This window comes from Delphinus delphis, chromosome 13, assembly GCF_949987515.2.
Source record: "Delphinus delphis chromosome 13, mDelDel1.2, whole genome shotgun sequence".
In the NCBI taxonomy this organism is placed as follows: domain Eukaryota; kingdom Metazoa; phylum Chordata; class Mammalia; order Artiodactyla; family Delphinidae; genus Delphinus; species Delphinus delphis.
In genome coordinates, this window is record NC_082695.1 from 179,596 (window position 1) to 199,064 (window position 19,469).

At 43.6% G+C, this 19,469-nt stretch overlaps 1 protein-coding gene across 1 annotated transcript in view; it reads right to left on the reverse strand.

Annotated features, from left to right (window-relative positions):
* The window catches only part of LOC132435778 (zinc finger protein 268), a 65,532-nt gene that overhangs the window by 45,076 nt on the left and 987 nt on the right, over positions 1 to 19,469 (reverse strand). The window contains exons 2-6 of the mRNA XM_060027795.2: positions 9,332 to 9,418; positions 7,695 to 7,821; positions 7,252 to 7,347; positions 2,781 to 2,967; positions 547 to 549 (exon numbers count right to left, since the gene is read on the reverse strand). Of these exons, the coding sequence (XP_059883778.1) occupies positions 547 to 549; positions 2,781 to 2,967; positions 7,252 to 7,347; positions 7,695 to 7,821; positions 9,332 to 9,418 (500 nt within the window). The remainder of the gene's footprint in view (positions 1 to 546; positions 550 to 2,780; positions 2,968 to 7,251; positions 7,348 to 7,694; positions 7,822 to 9,331; positions 9,419 to 19,469) is intronic.

The following is a 19,469-nucleotide window of genomic DNA, read 5'->3' on the forward strand; positions in this document are numbered from 1 at the left end:
AATGCTTTTGAATACAATATTAAAAGCTGTTTACTGATCCTCAGAAATGCATCCATATACCCACTATGGGTCAGTGATTTCCTTGGTTGGTAAGTTCTGATGCAGGTAAAGGGGAAAACATGTGTGACTGGAAGCGAAGTGAGAACTCCATCAGTTCTTACTGGCAATCAAGCAGTTTAAAGTGAATGACAGACACTAGAGTGGGGCAATAATGTAATGTTAACAATCACACCTAATGTAATAAAGCACTTCATACACATGAGGCATGTTCTAAGCTCTTTATATGTTTACTTGTTTGCTCCTCACCACGATCCCATGAGGTAAGTAATGTTATCCCTAATTTGCAGAGGAGGACATCTGTTAGCTAGGTACAGAGCAGCTAGGCAACATGCCCAATTTCACCCAGCAAGGGAAGGACAGAGCTGGGAGTTCAACTTGGGGACCCCAGCTCAGACGCATACTCTTAACCACTGTTTTCTTCATAAAGATACAAGCAGTGCTGTGTCTATTTTAGGAGCATACTTGCTCCAAGTATTGCCCGGGTACATGCTCCCACTCAAATGGAGCCTCTCCCTGGCATGTTCAAGTATCCAATGCTCCTTTAGGTCCCAACATCCAGAGGATCATTGTGTTTAACCTCCCAAGAGTCTTTAGCAGCCTGTCCCAAGGAGCGCAACTCTATGGCCCCAAACAACTTAGAATTAATGGGAAAGTTTGCTAGCAGGAGGTTCTCAAACTTCCTTCATAGTAGAATAGGAGAAACCGTATATCCTTTTTTAATATTTGAAAGCGTCTTCAAATAATTATTACAGTGACACCTAATAGACTATAAAACTCACTCGTAATTCCCTTATCTAACAAGTCAATTCTGTTCATTTATCCATAGATACATTTTCAATTGTTACCCACATGCAAATATATTTAAACTGGATACTAATAGTAGTAAATGTGTTCTTCCTTCTCTGCCTCACATGATAAGATTTTCCCTGCTGCTAGCCAAAATGTGGTTTATATCAGACACATAAAACAGACTAAACACTACGAAGTGTCCCAGGAGAGAGGGACAGTCAAGTAAAAAATGGCATCTTAATTCACTGGAATATCATTTTCCATTGTTTGTTACAATAACTATACCCATTTTTTATTCCCCTCAGCAGCAACTCTCATTTATTTGCCTTTTTGGGGTAGCACTCTCATTTATTTTTTTGAAGGAAACAAAGCTGGATCATCTATCAATAACTCACTTACTTAATCGTTCCTTCTCAGATTTTAGCATTTAATGCTGGGGGAAGAATGCTCCCAGTCCAACTACTTTTGTGGGAATTTGGGAAAAGAAGACAATCTGATATACTAAAGTGAAATTTGTGTGTTTTTCCCACTCCAGGACCAATTCTCTAGTGCACGAAAGGGTAGTAACAAGACTGAAAGCAGCTCCTCTCCAGAAGGAGTTCTCCAATGCTAAATAAAGTTATTGCTCTTTGTGAAGAATTCCATATTTATTACATTAATATGCATTTTCTCTAATATGATTTGTCTGGTATCTAATAAGATTAGGGCTATTAACAAGTGCTGTCCCACACTGATTACATGTTAGGAACTGCTCTCCGGTGTGAGCTATTTGATATACTATACGTGGAGAGTTCTGGCTGAAGATGATCCCACACTGATTACATTTATAGGTCTCTTCTCCAGTGTGAACCCTCTGGTGCTTAATAAGGTCATTCTTCCGAATGAAGGCTTTCCCACACTGACAGCATTCATATGGTTTCTCTCCAGTATGAATTCTCTGGTGCACAATGAGGGCAGAACTCTGGCTGAAGGATTTTCCACAGTCATGGCATGCATATGGTTTCTCCCCCGTATGGGTTCTCTGATGTGAGAAAAGGTGAGAGCTTCGACTAAAGCATTTTCCGCAATCTTTGCACTCAAAGGGCTTCAGCCCAGTGTGAGTTCTATGATGGACAACAAGGTGAGACCTCTGGCTGTAAGACTTCCCGCAGTCACTGCATTCGTAGGGCCGCACCCTAACATGGGTTCTCTGGTGCAGAATGAGATGCGTGCTCTGTCTGAAAGACTTCCCACATTCGGCACACTCATAAGGTTTCTCTCCAGTATGAGTTCTCTGGTGCCGAATAAGCCTGGAGCTATGAACAAAAGACTTTCCACACTGATTACACGTGTACAGTTTGTCTCCTGTGTGAGTCCTCTGATGGGTAACAAGGTGAGAGAACCAGCTGAAGGACTTCCCACATTCTTTACATTCATAGGGTTCCTCACCAGTATGAGTCTTTTGATGTCCAATAAGGTGAGAACTCCGGCTGAAAGATTTTCCACATTCTTTACACTCATAGGGTTTTTCTCCAGTATGAATAAGCCGGTGCCTGGTAAGATTAGAGCGCCAGCTGAAGAATTTTCCACATTCCTTACATTCATAGGGTTTCTCTCTATGTGTACCCTTTGATATACCAAGGGATGTACCATGAGTAAGAGAGTTGTTATCAGGGCATCTGTATGATTTATCTCCTGCTTGAGTTCTTGCAAATTGAAGAAGGTGAATGTTTTGACAGAAGGTTTGACCAGAGTCATTACTGTTGCTTGCATAACTTTCCTGATGACCACTGAAAACCAAATCATGTTTCAAACTTTTAGGATGTGAGTCATGTTTATGGAAATACTCTCGCAGTACTAGCTGAGCAGGAAGAAGACAGTTTCCCCTGTATTTCCCATTTTCACAGACTCTCTCCTGAGGAAGTGCTTTCTTTTGGGTGAATGCCACTTGCCTCAGATGTCTCTCCTGGCTGCCCTGGGGCCTGTCCAACTGACCTTCACGTGTCCAGACTTCTTCCAGTGACAAATACCAGAGATCACTCTTTGCCATTCTTTTCATTTTAACATCACAGGAGTGTTTATCTTTAGAAATGCTCTTACTGGAAGCTGATGATTTAACTTCAACTGCAGTCTCCAAATCTGAAAGAAATGGAAAAGCCTTACATAACTAAAAAAAAGTATTAAGGTCAGAATGGTAGGATATATGTAGAAAAAAGTATGTAAGTCATGCAGAGTTGCTTTTAAATATGGTTTTGTAACCTTGACAGAGAGTGAGAAAGGGAAGGAAGGCCCATTAACAGGAAGTGGGCCGGGCTATAATATGCACATAAAAGGAGCAAAGAGGGTAAGAGAAGCCACAGGACTGGCTACGACACATGGGATCAGGATATTCAGTGCTGGGGTGGCAATTAAGGAAACCCAGAAAGCGCTGCACTGCCACGATCTAACCTATTAATGATAAAAGAACCTGACGTGTCTCCTTGCTGCCAGGCCCTTCCCCGACATGAACTCTTCACATTCCTAAACCATGAAAGCAGCCACGTGGCAGGAAATGGCTTCTATCTATGCCACCAAAGCGGTACAGAATGATTACATGTGACTGACAGAGCAAACCTCTCAGAAAGGCCATGGGGTCGGCTGGCAGGGTGACTGCACAGAAGGGACCCAGATACAGGTTCTAACCTACACTTTGCTACTACTAGTGGTGAATTTAGACAAGTTGCTAAAGTTTTCAAAAATCATATTGCTTCTCTGTCATTTAAGGACCTATAAGGTTATCCTAAGTATCATATAAGGTGGGAGCTCATCACCGAAGCAGTACGGTTTGTAATGCTCACTGGTATCATCATCCCCATTTTCTACTTTGATTCCTTTGCTCTGAGACACCAAGACTTAATTAAAATTGACAGGACTAATGCAGGACACTAACTCAGAACCTGAACCCTAACTCACATTCTCCTGGACTTTTCGCCCTTCTGTTTATATGCATGCGTATTACTGCAAATTATTTTCCCTGGTTCAGAGCCTGCGTTTGTTTCTCAATGCCTTTCAGCTAAAATGTTTGGTTCTGAAATCTAGAAAAAAATCCACTATTTACCCAATACCACCTCTTCCTACATAAGTGGGGCAATACTCTACTCTTACTTGGTGTATGGGGTGAATTGTGTTCCCCAGAGGAGATATGCTGAAGTCTTAACCCCCAATATCACAGGTTATAACCTTATTTGGAAATAGGATCATTGCAGATGTAATTAGTTAAGATGCAGTAGTACTGGTGTAGGAGGGCCCTAATCCAGTCTGACTGGTGTCCTTACAAGAAAAGGAGAGAAGATACAGAGGCAGACACACAGGGGAGGCAGCCATGTGAAGATGGAGGCTGGGTGAGGTGATGTGTCTACAAGCCAAGGGGCACCAGAGCTGGAAGAGGCGGGAAGGACCCTCCCCTGGAGCCCCAGAGGGCACACGGCCTGCCCACACAGTTCTAGAGACTTCTGACCTCTAGAACTGTGAGACAATAAATGTGTTGATTTAAGCCACCCAGTTTGTGGAACTTTGTTTTGGCTGCCACAGGAAACAATCCCTGGTAAACAATCCCTGTGCCAGGCTCCTAACTGCCTCCTTTGTACAACCCAAACCCCTTTCCCAGTCCTCATTTTCATTCCCAGCTCTGTTAGTTGCTAGTTTCTTCCCCACCCTGATTTCTTTTTTAAAAAATTGTGATTAAAACAATACATATAACATAAAATGCACCATCTTAACCATTTTTAAGTGCACAATTCAAGTATTAAGTGTATTCACATTGTTGTACAGCCATCACCACCATCCATTTTCATCTTATAAAACTGAAACTCCATACCTATTAAACAATAAGGACCCAATCTCCTCTCAACCCAGCTCCCAGCAATCACCATTATACTTTGTGTCTTTATAATTTTGGCTACTTCAAGTACCTTACATACGTGGAATCATACACTATTTGTCCTTCTGAGACTGGCTTATTTCACCCAACATAATGTCCTCAAAGTTCATCTACGTTGTAGCAAACTGCAGTATTTCCTTCCTTTTTAAGGATAAATAATACTCCATTACATATACACACACCTCTACCTTGATGAGTTTTGACAGGACATATGCCATCTTTTCCCTCTCCTCCACCCAGTGCATCAGAATCCCATGGAGAAGTTTTTCAAACTACTAATGCCAACTGGAAAATTCTAGAATGAACATGTGTGATGAGGGGTAGGGCTGGGTATGGAAAGACAAGTCTGGAGAAAGCGACAGAAAACACGGACGCATTAAAGTCCTAAAAATCTTCCATGTGTTCTGTAATGTGGAAGATAACTCAGGTGCGTTATCTTCAAAATCTGCAGCATCCATTAATCAATTCATCAACAGAGTTTTTAAAGCCATCACCCATTATACTTTTCATTTTGATAATGAAGTTCCCAGAGCTTGTAGATTCCCTTAAATTCCAGTCGATTAAGCACATACATGGAATTTCAGTATTTCTTTTGACAACAAATTTCCCACTAAAAATTTAAACTGCTGGTTATAGTCAGTTATTTTTGGATACTTGTCAACAGACATCCAGGAAAGCCTGCTAAACTGAACACATGAATGGAAAAAATAAGGACAGGAAGAAATAGGGAAATGAAAGGAAACAGAGAACAGTCTTTCCTGCCATGGCCCCAAAGCAGCTGACTGATCAAGTACTTCCCAGTGTCTGAGGGACCTGCCCTGAGACAGGTACTGGCTACAGTCACCTACGAGGCCCAATGTAAAAAAAGTCAAAAACAAAATTTATGACATTTAAAAGTAGAAACAAAGTGGAAGCTCAGAAAAAGAAGGAACCTGTACTTAATAAGCCAAAAGGTTTCACAAAAAAGGACTGGAGGCGAAACATAGAGGACGACTGAGACGCTAACGACTTCATTCACATCACACTCACAGCCTGAGGTTCAGGGAAATGCCTGACATGAGTGGACGTGAGTGCCAGAGGATTACGAGGTGCCTAGACTGCACCGGGCCTGGGAGGCCATGTGTCCCCAGGAGTCAACGTGGGTCACTAGCACATGGAGTTGGCCATCAGCAGCAAGGTCCAGACAGCAACGCCCCAGATGGCTGGGCTAAGGAGAAAGACATCAGAGCACTGAGCTTAGAGACAGGGGTCAGAGACAGCATTGCTCAGAGAGAACAGAACAGGAGGAAGATGAAGCACTGCCTTCATTTCTTAACCCAGAAGGCTGATCTTCTCTACACAGGGGAGCTGGGGAAAGGACTGATGCTAGAAATCCACACAGTGGTCTGCATTTTACAGATATTAAGATTAAAATGAAAAAAAAATTAAATAAAGAGCTAGATTATGAGAAAACAGGTGTTTTTGAGAGCAGCAATTCTGGAAAGGAAGGAGGGTTAAGTCAACAGGGATTGGTGATGCCTCTGCTGCAATTTGCTAACCGGCAAAAAACAAACTCAGAGCAGGGGCAGGCGATGGGGTCCCATGGCAGAGCTTACACAGAGCAGCAGATCAAAGGCTGTGGGAAGGGACACAGGACAGGGAAAAGACAGGCAAAGATAATAGAATAATTCTATGAAAGATAAGAGGACACAGATGCTTGAGTTAGTAGTAATAATCAGGAAAGCAAAATGAACAGGGCTGGAACCAAGCACTGAAACAGAAAGATAATTTTTTTTAACATCTTTATTGCGGTATAATTGCTTTACAATGGTGTGTTAGTTTCTGCTTTATAACAAAGTGAATCAGTTATACATATACATATGTTCCCATATCTCTTCCCTCTTGCGTCTCCCTCCCTCCCACCCTCTCTATCCCACCCATCCAGGCGGTCACAAAGCACCGAGCCGATATCCCTGTGCCATGCGGCTGCTTCCCGCTAGCTATCTACCTTACGTTTGTTAGTGTGTATATATCCATGACTCTCTCTCGCCCTGTCACAGCTCACCCTTCCCCCTCCCCATACCCTCAAGTCCGTTCTCCAGTAGGTCTGTCTTTATTCCTCTCTTACCCCTAGGTTCTTCATGACATTTTTTTTTTCTTCTTAAATTCCATATATATGTGTTAGCATACGGTATTTGTCTTTTTCTTTCTGACTTACTTCACTCTGTATGACAGACTCTAGGTCTATCCACCTCATTACAAATAGCTCAATTTCGTTTCTTTTTATGGCTGAGTAATATTCCATTGTATATATGTGCCACATCTTCTTTATACAATAGCCCGGAGATGGAAACATCAGAAAGATAATTTTAATGAATGCAAATGGAAGTGTGACAAGACTAGAAAGCAGACTAGCAGTGGGGAAACCGAAGCTAAATAAACCCAGTCCTCACCTTCGAAATGCAGAGAACTAGTGACCACTCTCGCCAGGGACTCCTCCCCCAAACGGGTGGTCTGGTTCTCACCTGGATAGGTCTCTTGGTGAATCCCTCTCTCCAACAGCCATGGCTCCTCCCCCTTCTCCAACTGCAGGATCACCTCTGGCTTGGGAAGCTGATGCCCTGTTCCCAGTGAAAGATAAAGAACTGGGCGAGGGTTTGGAGCTCTGGGCTGGACACAAAGAAGCATCCCAGTTCACCCCCAACCCCGGGCCCCTTCAATAGTCCTGGGGGGCTCTGAAGAGTAGACAAGGTAGGGCTACAGAGGCAGCAAAATACACATTTCTTAAAATTCAACAAACGAAAACAATTTTTTTTTCATAAAAGCAGAAGGAGTACGAAAACCCTGTTCCATGCCCCAAAGAAATTAGGTCCCTGGCCCCAAGCTCACACTCCAATGTATGCTTCAGGCTCTCCATACCTTTTGATCAATGAGGAACCCAAAACCCCCAAACAGAGGTCCATCTCACCCAAGGACACCAGGTTTCTGTAGTTCTCCAACATCACATCTTTGTACATGAGCTGCTGAGCAGGGTCCAGCAGCTTCCACTCCTCCCTCGTGAAGTTCACAAGTATGTCCTTGAAGGTCACCAGTGTCTACAACACAAAGCAAGTTTGAGCCTGATGTATATCTCTGCCCTCCCTTCCCCGAATATTGACAGAAAGAGAGATTAGGCAGATAGCACTTGGGTAGGGAAACAGGACAGAATAGAACTCATTCTAGGAGTGAGTCGTATTTACGTTGAATTCTGGACAAGTCCTAAAAGGAATGGTATTAAGTACGTACTGTCTAGAAACCTGTTCCATGTTATGCTTTCAGTTTAGAAACTGTCAGAAACACTTTCATTTAAATCAAGTATGTTGTAAACAGCTAAAGCAAGGAGAATCAGTTAATCTACACTTATGTAAAATAATTAGAACCTAATACAAGGCAGGAGAAGAAGGGAAAAACAGTCTTGAGCTCAAGTGCAACTTTATGCTTAAGAGACCAACCTAGCCATGTTTTATGACCTAAAATAAATTTCCAAAACATTTTTCCTAAATATTGGTAGGCATTTAAAAAATAGAGAAGAGATTATATTTTAATAGTAATAAAACAATAGATACAGAAGCAAGGCCTTTATTAGACACATCAAAGGGATCTATAGATGACACAGAAAAAAACCCATTTGAATAACTGAGCGTTTCTCATCAAAGACTGTGAAGGTAAAACGACAGTGGAATAGTGGGGATTTTTTAATGCCGAAAGAAAAGAACTGTCATGCCAGAATTTCAATTATTGGGTGAAAATATCTTTCAGGAATGATGAAAAATGCATTCTCAAAGAAAGTTAAACAAACAGGATTTGTTACCAGCAGACCTGCTCTAAAAGTATGCTAAAGGTAATTCGTCAGGCAGAAGGGAAATGACAAAAGAGAGAAACTTTAAATCTCAGGAATGATGGATGAGAAAGAAAAAGGGCAAATATCTGGGTAAATACAATAGACTACTTTTCTTCCCGTAAATCCTTCAAAATATGTAGGACAGCCAAAAGCAAAGACTATGCTTTCTGGTGGGGTTTTGAATACGTAGAAGTAAAGTATGAGAGATCACCTAGGGGCGAAGCTGAGTGAGGCTGAAGGAGGGTCCCCCACCCATCTCTCTGTCCCCAGAGGACCCACCCTCTCCCGGGGCTCTTCCTGTCTTGGTTGCAGTTACTCCTGGATAATTACCTAACTTGTCCCCAGGCTCCTCCACAGGCAGTCCCCAGGGAGGAATTAACACACCAGCCCCACACCCAAGACCACCAGGGACCAGAGAATCCCTCAGAAAGGCACCAACATCCTAGTTCTGTCATCATCTTGAAGGGAGAAAGCTTGCTGTGTGCTCAGTCATTCCTCATTGTAGACGAAAGAGCATCTCATCAGAGTCCTCAATATTTCACACATTTCTGTTCAAGTTGTGTTTCTTTGATATGAAAGGAAATAAAACTACAGCTATAAATAAAGCAAACAAACAGTGCTAGTCTATTGGAGGAAGTGTCTGAGATACGGATCCCTTAAGAACCCTTAACTAAAAAGGGATTCTCAGTCGGAAAACAAAAAAGAATGAAGGCAGCCCAACTTACGTGGGACCGGGCAGTTAGCAACTCGGCCTCCATGCCCTCCTCGTTCCTGACGCTTCCTGAGTAACAGGAGATCCCAAGCAGGTGAAGCTGCGGAAAAGGCAGAAACTTGAGGAGAGATGCTGTGACCTGGTTCTCATTAATCGCGAGTCTAGATTCCCTCAGACCAACTGCTGTACCTACATATCCACACAACCAGACGACATCTGACTGTTCCAGAAATACACCTATAGTGCCCGAAATCCCCAAGAGCAGGAAGAAAAGAGCTCCGAAGACTGCCTCTCCCACACCCTGCAACCTCTAGAGTTCCATGCTAAATTTCATTTGGAACTGAATGTTTCTAATACTACATCAAATCCTCTTATTTTTTAAAAATCCCTTTTATTACCGAAGTATGGCTGATTTACAATGTTGTGGTAGTTCCAGGTGTACAGCAAAGTGACTCAGTTTTACATATATATATATATTCTTTTGTCAGATTCTTTTCCCTTATAGGTTAAAAGGAAATCATACGATATTTGCCCTTTCGTGTCAGGCTTATTTCACTCAGCATCATGTTTTCAAGATTCATGCATGTTGTAGCCTGTATCAGTAGTTCACTCTAATGGCTGAATAATAATCCGCTGTATGGACCCACCACATTTTGTTTATCCACTCATCTGCTGACGGGTATACCTAGGAGTGGAATTGCTGGCTCATACGGTAATTTTATGTTTAGCTTTTTGAGGACCCACCAAACTGTTTTCCATAGTGGCTGCGTCATTTTACTTTCACACAAGTAATGTACAAGGGTTCCAACTTCCCCCCATGCTTGCCAACACTTGTGCCATCTTTTAAATTATATAGCCATCTTAGTAGGGGTGAAGTGGTATCTCACTGTGCTTTTCATTTGCATTATTTTCATGTGCTTACTGGCCATTTGTGTATCTTCTTTGGAGAAATGTATGTTCAAGTACCTTACCTATTTTTAAATTGGGTCATTGTCTTTTTTTTTTTTTTTTTTTGTGGTACGCGGTCCTCTCGCTGTTGTGGCCTCTCCCGTTGCGGAGCACAGGCTCCGGAGGCGCAGGCTCAGCGGCCATGGCTCACGGGCCCAGCCGCTCCGCGGCATGTGGGATCTTCCCGGACCGGGGCTCAAACCTGTGTCCCCTGCATTGGCAGGCGGACTCTCAATCACTGCACCACCAGGGAAGCCCGGGACATTTGTCTTTTAGTTGTTGAACTGTAGTTCCTTATCTATTCTGGATAGTAAACACTTATCAGATAATATAACTTCCAAATATTTTCTCCCATTCTGGAGGTTGTCTTGCCTTTGTTGTTGAAATATACTTTTGCCAAATATAGGATACTAAGCAGACAGGTATTTTTCTTTTCAGTGCTTCATAGAGCTCCACTCCCAATGCTCCAGGAATCAGAAGAGCTTTCCAGCCTGGCCAGCAGTAATGGCCATAACCCCCATGTGAACACCACATGCTGTTCCCTGCAGCTTCCTCCCCCGTGTGTGCTTTGTGTGATCACTCGAGGGCACCCTCTGCACTCTGTGAAGGCTGCTGCCCTGCCCTCCCCAGCCTCAGCTCTGCATTCTGGACTCAGGGTCTGCTCAGTCCCTCTCAGCTTCCCCTACCTCTGCTGTAACCTGGAAACCCTCTCAAGGCAATAAACCGGGGCAGTCAGAGGGCTAACCTGCTTGGTTTTCCATCTCTCAGGGATAACTGTCCTTTGTGGTCTGACATCGAATGTCTTTAAACGTTTGTTTCATGTATTTTGTCTTTTTGTTGTTGTTGCTGTTTGTTTGGGCAAGAGGATAGGTAAATCCCCTCCCTGTTACTCCATCTTGGACAGAAGTAGACGTCTATAAACACTGCACTTTTAACTTGTTTTAAATTTAGATTGTATCTTTAATTTCCAGCCTTTGAATACTAGGTCTGAATATTTTCCATATGTTTATGTTGATGGCTCTTTTGTATTTGCTTTCTTTTACACTGTTTGCCCCCTTTGTCTTCTGGAGATCTTAAGGATTTCCATTTCAATTCTACCCATACTTATTGTACATGAATAAAAGCACTACGGTTTCTGACCCCCTCACCAGTGCTAAACTGGTTTTCACCAATGACACCTGTTATAGAGGCACTGCTGGCCTCTCAATTGTTCTTGAACCTCTTTACTGACTTTGGTAGCCCCTCACCTAGTTTTCCTCTATACAGCTTGGTACTTCTTAGTCTTCTCTAATGACTTAAAAAATTATGATTAGATACAACTAGAGATTATCATACTAAGTGAAGTAAGTCAGAAAAAGAAAGACAAATACCATACGATATCACTTATGTGTGGAATCTAAAATATGACACAAATGAACTTAGCTATGAAACAGAAAAAGACCCACAGACATAGAAAACAGACTTTCAGTGGCCGAGGGGGAGGGGAGGATTGGGAGTCTGGGGTCAGCAGATGCAAACTGTTATATATAGAATGGACAGACAACAAGGTCCTATTGTAGAGCACAGGGAATTATACTCAATAGCCTATGATAAACCATAATGGAAAAGAATATGAAAAGAGAGAATGTACACACACACATACATAACTGAATCACTTTGCTGTACAGCAGTAACTTTTTTTTGTCTTTTAGCCACGTCGCATGGCTTGTGGGATCTTAGTTCCCCGACCAGGGATTGAACCCACATCTTCAGCAATGAAAGCACAGAGTCCTAACCACTGGACCAGCAGGGGATTCCCTGTTCAGCAGTAATTAACACAACACTGTAAATCAACTATACATCCACTTTTAAAAATTAAAAATACTAATAAAAATTTAAAATTATGATTAGCTTAAATGTAGGTCACCTTTTGTTGCTTCTCTGTCTTTCCCAGTCTCCGCCCTTTCAATGGCCCCCTGGGCACTTACAGAGCACAGAGCACACCTACTCGTTTTACCCCATGGTCCATCCCATTGTTGGCTCACGACAGGCTCAGTGCTGGGCTGGAATGAACAGATCACTCTGTCCTCTGCCCCTACGTCTTCCCCAACCTCAACTGAATATTCCCAACTGTGGTTAACAGCATGGCTTCTGCAGCCAGACTGCCTAGGTTCAGACCCCGCTCCACTGCTCACAGGTGGCTTCTTAACCTTTCAGTATCTCGGTCTCTTCATCTGTACAGTGGGGACTAAATAGTGCCTACCATAGGTTATTACGAGAGTTAAATGAGTCCATATTTGTGAAACACAGAAAACAGTGCCTGACACACGGTAAGGATTATCTGCTTGTTAATTAAAAACATACACGATATCTAGGGACAAGTAACACAAGTATCTTTCTAGACCCTGTCCTCTTAACATCCAATCAGTTACTACAGCCTGTAAATCCCCTCCTAGACGTTTCTCTAGCTCCCACCCCTCCAGATCCCACGGCCTTGGCTCGGACTTGGCTTCTCCGCCTCCGGACTTTCTCACTCCGATGAGTGTCCATATCAGCATCATCTCTGTAAAACACGTAAGCTGCGCTTCTTGATTAGAATTCTCTGCTGATCTCCCAGTACTCACAGGAAAATGGACCAAGTCCTCAGCATGGATTTAGGGTTCTTTGTGGCGGGCCCTTTTCTCCCTCACTAGCCCTAAATGTCCCATCAAACTACAACCCCCCCCACCCACCCATCCATGCTGCACCACCTGAACTGCCCAACCTCTTCACACGCCCTAGTCCTAGGCCAGGAAGGCTCTGCCCTTTCGTGCCGCTTGGTAAAATCCTACCCATCCTGCAAGATCAAACATCACCCTTTCCTGTGTCATTCCCTAACTTCTCCAGGAAGGTTTAGTTCTTTCACCTCTGTGCTCCCACAGTCCCTAGGACAGGAAGCAACATGAACTGAACAAAAGTACAGCCAGAGAGCACAGCTACCTGCCCAAGGTCATGTCTGCTTGGGGTGAGGTCTCTGATGCCAGGCACAGGTCCGTCCTTACTTCTTTTAACCCTTCCCCAGAAACTTGAGTAATTTTAGCTGAACACACCAGCTGTGGGAGTTAAGACACAGAAGCAGACACGTGTTCTCTGTGGGGTATCATCAGAGGAGCACAGGCTCATTTCCAGGAGTCAGAATCCAGTCAGCAGGATGGAAAGGTGGGATGAACGCGTGTGTTCCTTGTTCACACCTTCCTGATCCAGATGTTAACCAAGGGCTCACGAACCACATGCCAAGTACTATTCCAGGGGCTGAGCCCAGAGCAACAGCTGTTCAGACAGGCCCCTCCCTCACTGAGCTCAGGTGAGTAAAGGCTGAAATAACCACAGACGTCCAGCCTGCATAAGAAATTACTTGGGTGAAGCAAGAGAATGGTCTTCACACATTTACAGGTCCTGTGGAACAGGGATAATATATATATTTTTAAACATTTTATGTTTTCTTTTTTTGGCTACGTTGGGTCTTTGTTGCTGTGTGTGGGCTTTCTCTAGTTGTGGCGAGCAGGGGCTACTCTTCGTTGCGGTGCACAGGCTTCTCACTGCGGTGGCTTCTCTTGTTGCGGAGCACGGGCTCTAGGCGCGCGGGCTTCAGTAGTTGTGACACACGGGCTCAGTAGTTGTAGCTCGTGGGCTCTAGAGCACAGGCTCAGTAGTTGTGGTTTGCAGGCTCAGTAGTTGTGGCTCGCGGGCTCTAGAGCTCAGGCTCAGTAGTTGTGGTGCACGGGCTTAGTTGCTCTGCAGCATGTGGGATGTTCCCAGACCAAGGATCGAACTCGTGTTCCCTGCATTGGCAGGCAGATTTCTAACCACTGCACCACCAGGGAAGGCCACAGGGATAATATTTATTCTGAGTTGTTCCAGAGGGCAGAATTAGGAGAAATGTGTGGAGTCACAAAGAAGTCAATTACAAGTCAATAATAATAAGACACCATTAATCAAACAACACCTGGTAACAGATCAGGTCACGGAAAGAGGCAGGAAATTTCTGGTCACTGATAAACTTTGAATAGGATCTTATTTAAAAAGAAAAAAAAAAAACAACTATATACAGCCTCCAGTTTACATGGACATCTAAGGTTCATTCCAGTGACTCTCCTGTTTTATGATTTAAAGCAAATAGTCTTATGTCACCCTAATTTCCCTTAACGCCCACTTCTAGATAATTTACTTAAAACTTTATCTAAACTGACAGTTTATAGCCCTGATTGCACACTGGCCTTTCCCCCTATATTAATAAGTTATTAATACCTGGGTCCCACGCCACCCTCCCCCACCAAGAGCTTCTCATTTAACTCCATGGGGAGGGAGCACTGCAGGTGCTTCCGACGTGCGACGTGCACCACGGTTGGCAGCCACTGACCCCAGCTGTCATGGAGTCTATTTAATTCTCAGTTTCTACCATTTCTTGGGGGTAATCAGATCCTTCCATCAGACACCAGATTTACAAAGGATATTCTTATGCAACCGAACAAAACTGACTTCTCTAACGTAACAACAGATATTGCCAGGGGAGGGACACCAGGACGGGTTTTCATTTGTATTTAGGGAAACAGCAGGTAAGCTGATAACTATTGTGATCTTCTGTCATTTTTCTAAATCACTGCTGAACACTTTACTATGATCCCGGCTGTGTCCCACGCCCAGGGGATAAAATGTGAGCGAAGCATTTATCCCTGCCCTCAGCAGCTAAGGCAAGCTGAAGAAACCAACCTCCATGGAACACAGACAGCAGCCAGCAGGAGCTGGGGGTCTAAGGCTGAGTCCAGAACGCGTCTGAGTTCAGGCAGATAAGCGAGGGTGGGGAATCATGAACAAAAGCAGGGCCTTCGACGGTGACGTAGGGGGAGAAGCTCAGTGTGGCCGTCGAATGTGGTGCAGGGCAGGGAGCAGCCAGAAACAGGCCAGGTCGAGGTCACAGAGGCCCAAAGTGCCGTCCTCAGAAACAGGCTCTTGCCCACATGCTGTCAGCTGGGCAATGACAACAGATGTGTCTGCCTTTGAGGTAGTTGTGTGATGGACTAGAGGGGGATGAAACACCTGCAAAGAAACCAGGCAGGGGGGAAACTGTGATCCAGAATACAGGAGCACAAAGGAGCGCAGCAATGGAATTGATTAGATGTGAATGGGAATACAGGTTAAGGGTTCAAGGTGACCCCAGGTTTCTGGGTGACAGAATGGACAATAATGTCTGGGGGTAGGATTGGCTGTGCACACGGTGCGTGAGCCAGAGAAGGGAGAGGGAGAAGGACACGTTTAGCTGTGAGGGTCATCCAGCTGTATCAGCCGCCATCCACAGTTCTGCTCTACCTAGATCTACTCAAGCTGCACAGCTATATTCTCAAACAGAACAAATTCTTGCGGGGAGTGGGGGTGGATCTTTAGTCACAGATTTGGGGGTGACGTATTCATCTACTCTGATGCAGGTGAAGGAGACAGATGGGGTCTAAGGGAGATTATACATCCCTGCGCCATGATTCCTATAAAGCTCACCAGGAGACAGAACATCTGGTAAAGCTGGGTAACAGCATTATCAGATGACACCATGGCAGTGTATAAAATCAACCAAAGATACCATGGAGAGTAAAATAAACTGTAGGACCAGAAAATTGTGGGATAGGACTTCCCTGGTGACGCAGTGGTTAAGAATCCTCCTGCCAATGCAGGGGACATGGGTTCGAGCCCTGGTCCAGGAAGATCCCACATGCCGCGGAGCAACTAAGCCCGTGCACCACAACTACTGAGCCTGTGCTCTAGAGCCTGCGAGCCACAACTACTGAAGCCCGCGTGCCACAACTCCTGAAGCCCGTGCGCCTAGAGCCCGTGCTCCGCAACAAGAGAAGACACTACAATGAGAAGCCCGCACACCACAACGAAGAGCAGCACCTGTTCGCCGCAACTAGAGAAAGCCCGCGCGCAGCAACAGAGACCTGGCGCAGCCAAAAATAAATTAATTAATCTTAAAAAATCATGGGGATCTAAAAGGGAAAAAAATTGTGGGATAAATTAGTATCTAGGAAGAAAACAGAGGAGAAAAGGAAGCCCAAAAAGGGAAAGAAAGATCCACCAGAGAATGAGAAGATCTACAGACAGATCTGTAGAAGAGCTGTAGAGATGTATATCAGAAGCCAGAAGGGAGAACTTCAAGGAAGGGAGGATTAAGAGTTCAGATGAATTAGGGATTCTAGTGCCCTGACTGGCTAGATGAAGGTTCGCTAAAGCGGGAACAGCAGACAAATTCCACAATAGGGCTGAAAAGTTTGGAGGCGAGAACAGCAGTGAAAGGGCGGAGGATCAAATGCGGACCTGGGCATGTCTGTAGGCGTGAAGCAGGGCTGGGGTGGGCTCAACAGCTCGGAGGGAGGGACCAGACTTGCAGGCAGGAAGCCCGCAGCAGCAAGGTCACTGCCCCCTGTGCCCTGCTGCCTCCGATGTCACAAGTCCTCCGACCCTCACCCTCTGCCCCCCTGTCCCACCCACATAACCCAGGGCAGGCTCCCCGTTCCAAGGTGCTCAGCTGAATCACATCTACACGGTTCCTGTTGCCAATAAGCTGATACAGCCACAGCTTCTGGCAGTTAGGACTCAGATGTCTTTTGAGAGCTGCTATTCTGCAAACCACCAGGGCAGAGATGGCCTGAAAGAAGCTTCCAGCACCAGCAAGAAGGCTATGGAAGTTACCATATGAGGCACAGAGGTTCCAGGCACAGCTCTGATCACAACCATCCACATTCTGGGCCCTGACAACCTTTCAACCTTCAATCCTACTGCACTTGCCCCATGTTCTCTAAGCTTCATTCACATGCCACCTTTTCCAAAAGCCTTCCCATCGTCCCAGAGAAAATCCCTGGAGCCTTTTGCCCACGCTCCTCGCACTTCAACGCCCGGCTCATTTGCCCACCTCCCTGTGAGATGAAGAACTACTTGAGAACTGGGATAGCCTCACTCTAAAACCTGGAAAGAGGCCAGCACAGTGCTTCGTATTTGTTCACTCCGCACTTGTCGAACACTTGGCGATAACCTGTGGTTTGTACAGATGTCTGCCCAGGGCAGGCAATGGAGACTGGAAGACCCAGTGCTTGAGGACCAGAGCCCAGGGACCGGCGAGACCTTCTAGGGGATAGCGTTTTGCTTGGGCATATGGAGTGTGTAATTCTTAATAAAAGAGAACAGATCTCTTAAGGTTCTGAATAAGTTCACTGGTATTTGGCATCTGTGAAGGACAAGGGATCATCAGCAAAAGGACCCAGCAGCAGAGACAGCAAAGCCATACTCCGCAAAGATTGTGCATCTGTGAAAACTCAACAAACGGACACTCTCAGGTTGTGCATTTCATTTTATGTAAATTTCACATCAAAAGCATAAGTGAAACAAACATTAAATTCTGGTTAACAATGCACGTGCATTCAGAAGTATTTCAGGAAAGCATACTGATGGCTGCAATTTACTTTGAAATGCATCCCAAAAAAGAGGGACTGATGAAGAAAGGGGCAGACAGATATATGTTCAAATTAGTATAGTAAAATGTTAATGGTAGAGTCTAGGAGGGGAGGTTACAAGTATTCACTGTAAACTTCTTTCAGTTTAGCTGTATGTTCAAACTTTTTCATAATAAAATATTGACCAGAAAAGGTAAGGATGAGACAGCAGAAAGGTATTGTGTGGAAAGAGGCAAAAATTATGCTCCTGGTGTCGGTTCTAAGCCAGAGATGCATATACAGCCGGTGACACACCAGTCCTGACCTTGCTTCAGAGCCAGAAGATTTAAGACCCTGGCTGATCTGAGTCATGCTATAAGGAAAACTACAGGTGAAAGTCTATTGTAAGCAAAACGGAGATATCACACAATGAAACGTCTTTTTCCTTAAAACAAAAATTTTTTAAAACTAAAATGTTTTTTAAACTATATGCTACTAAGCTTTCAGTGCTTGAATTATGTGATGAAAACCAAGGGAACTCATCATTTCTAGGAGTATTTTTCCTTTAACAGAAACATTTTCTCATCTAATTAAAAGGAAAAGGAGTCACTTTCATAACATTTTTAAGAAGATGGAGACATAAAAGAAAGAACAAATTGCATGGGGTTCTTTAAAAAAAACAATCCCAATAATATTTTCTTGACAAGTGCATTTAATCCATAAACAGAACTGCTCTCATTCCTACTCATCCTTTATTCTTATTTATGACTCTAGGATTATATTAAAGTTTTCTCTTATTATTCAGATACATTTCTAGTTAAAATTACTAGGTATCTTCTTCCTGTTGTGAACAGACTTTCTTCTACAAAGGTATTTGCAAATTTGTTACTGAGGACAGTTAAGCAATCTGTTAATATATATGCTCTTTCCAGTCCCTTTACTAAACTCATTGATATTAACTAAATCTCTTGTACATGCTGGCGATGCAGTTAATTAATAAGATACTTTGTCATCTCTCTTCCAGAAGGTACACCTTGTATCTATGTAAATACTATTAATATCTTGTCCTAAACAAAAGTTTGCGATGTTTATATAAAATACTGATAAGCAGACTTAATCATTTAACTTATGATATATATCTCAAATACTGGCCCTGTGACTGGCACATGCTAAGAGCTCAAGAAATATGTGTTGAGAGAGGGAATGAAAGAACAAATGAACAATTTTCAAGAAGGGCAAGAATGTGTGCCATCCACTTGTCCAGGAGGCTTTGCAAGACAGAGGGACAATTTTAATGAAACAAGAGAAGAGGAGATTAGTTAGGTCGCCGAAGAAAATTACTGCAGTATTGAGGTAGTTTAAAAAGGGGCAGGAAGGGGTTGTGCTACTTATGTCCCAGGTTAACTTTAGTCAACACTGGTAAGGTGACTAATATTTTTTAGCTAGCACTGTGGATGACAACCTGTCTTCCCTTTTACTTCTTATTTTTTTCTTTAACAGTATATTCTGTATATGAAGTAAAGATAGAACTTAAATTCTTCTGCTTCTCCATATACTTTGGGTGGGATCTAGGTAATTTTGATGTCAACCTCATCTTTCACATTCATACCAGGTGTTAGATTATGTACAAATTTGATTCGTTTAACTGTCAAGAGAAAATAAAAATATAATAATTATGAGCTATCTCTGAAAAGTCAAACTGGTTAAACACACACACACCCTCAATTAATCTATTTGATTAAAAAAGAAAACCCAACAACTGAAGATCAG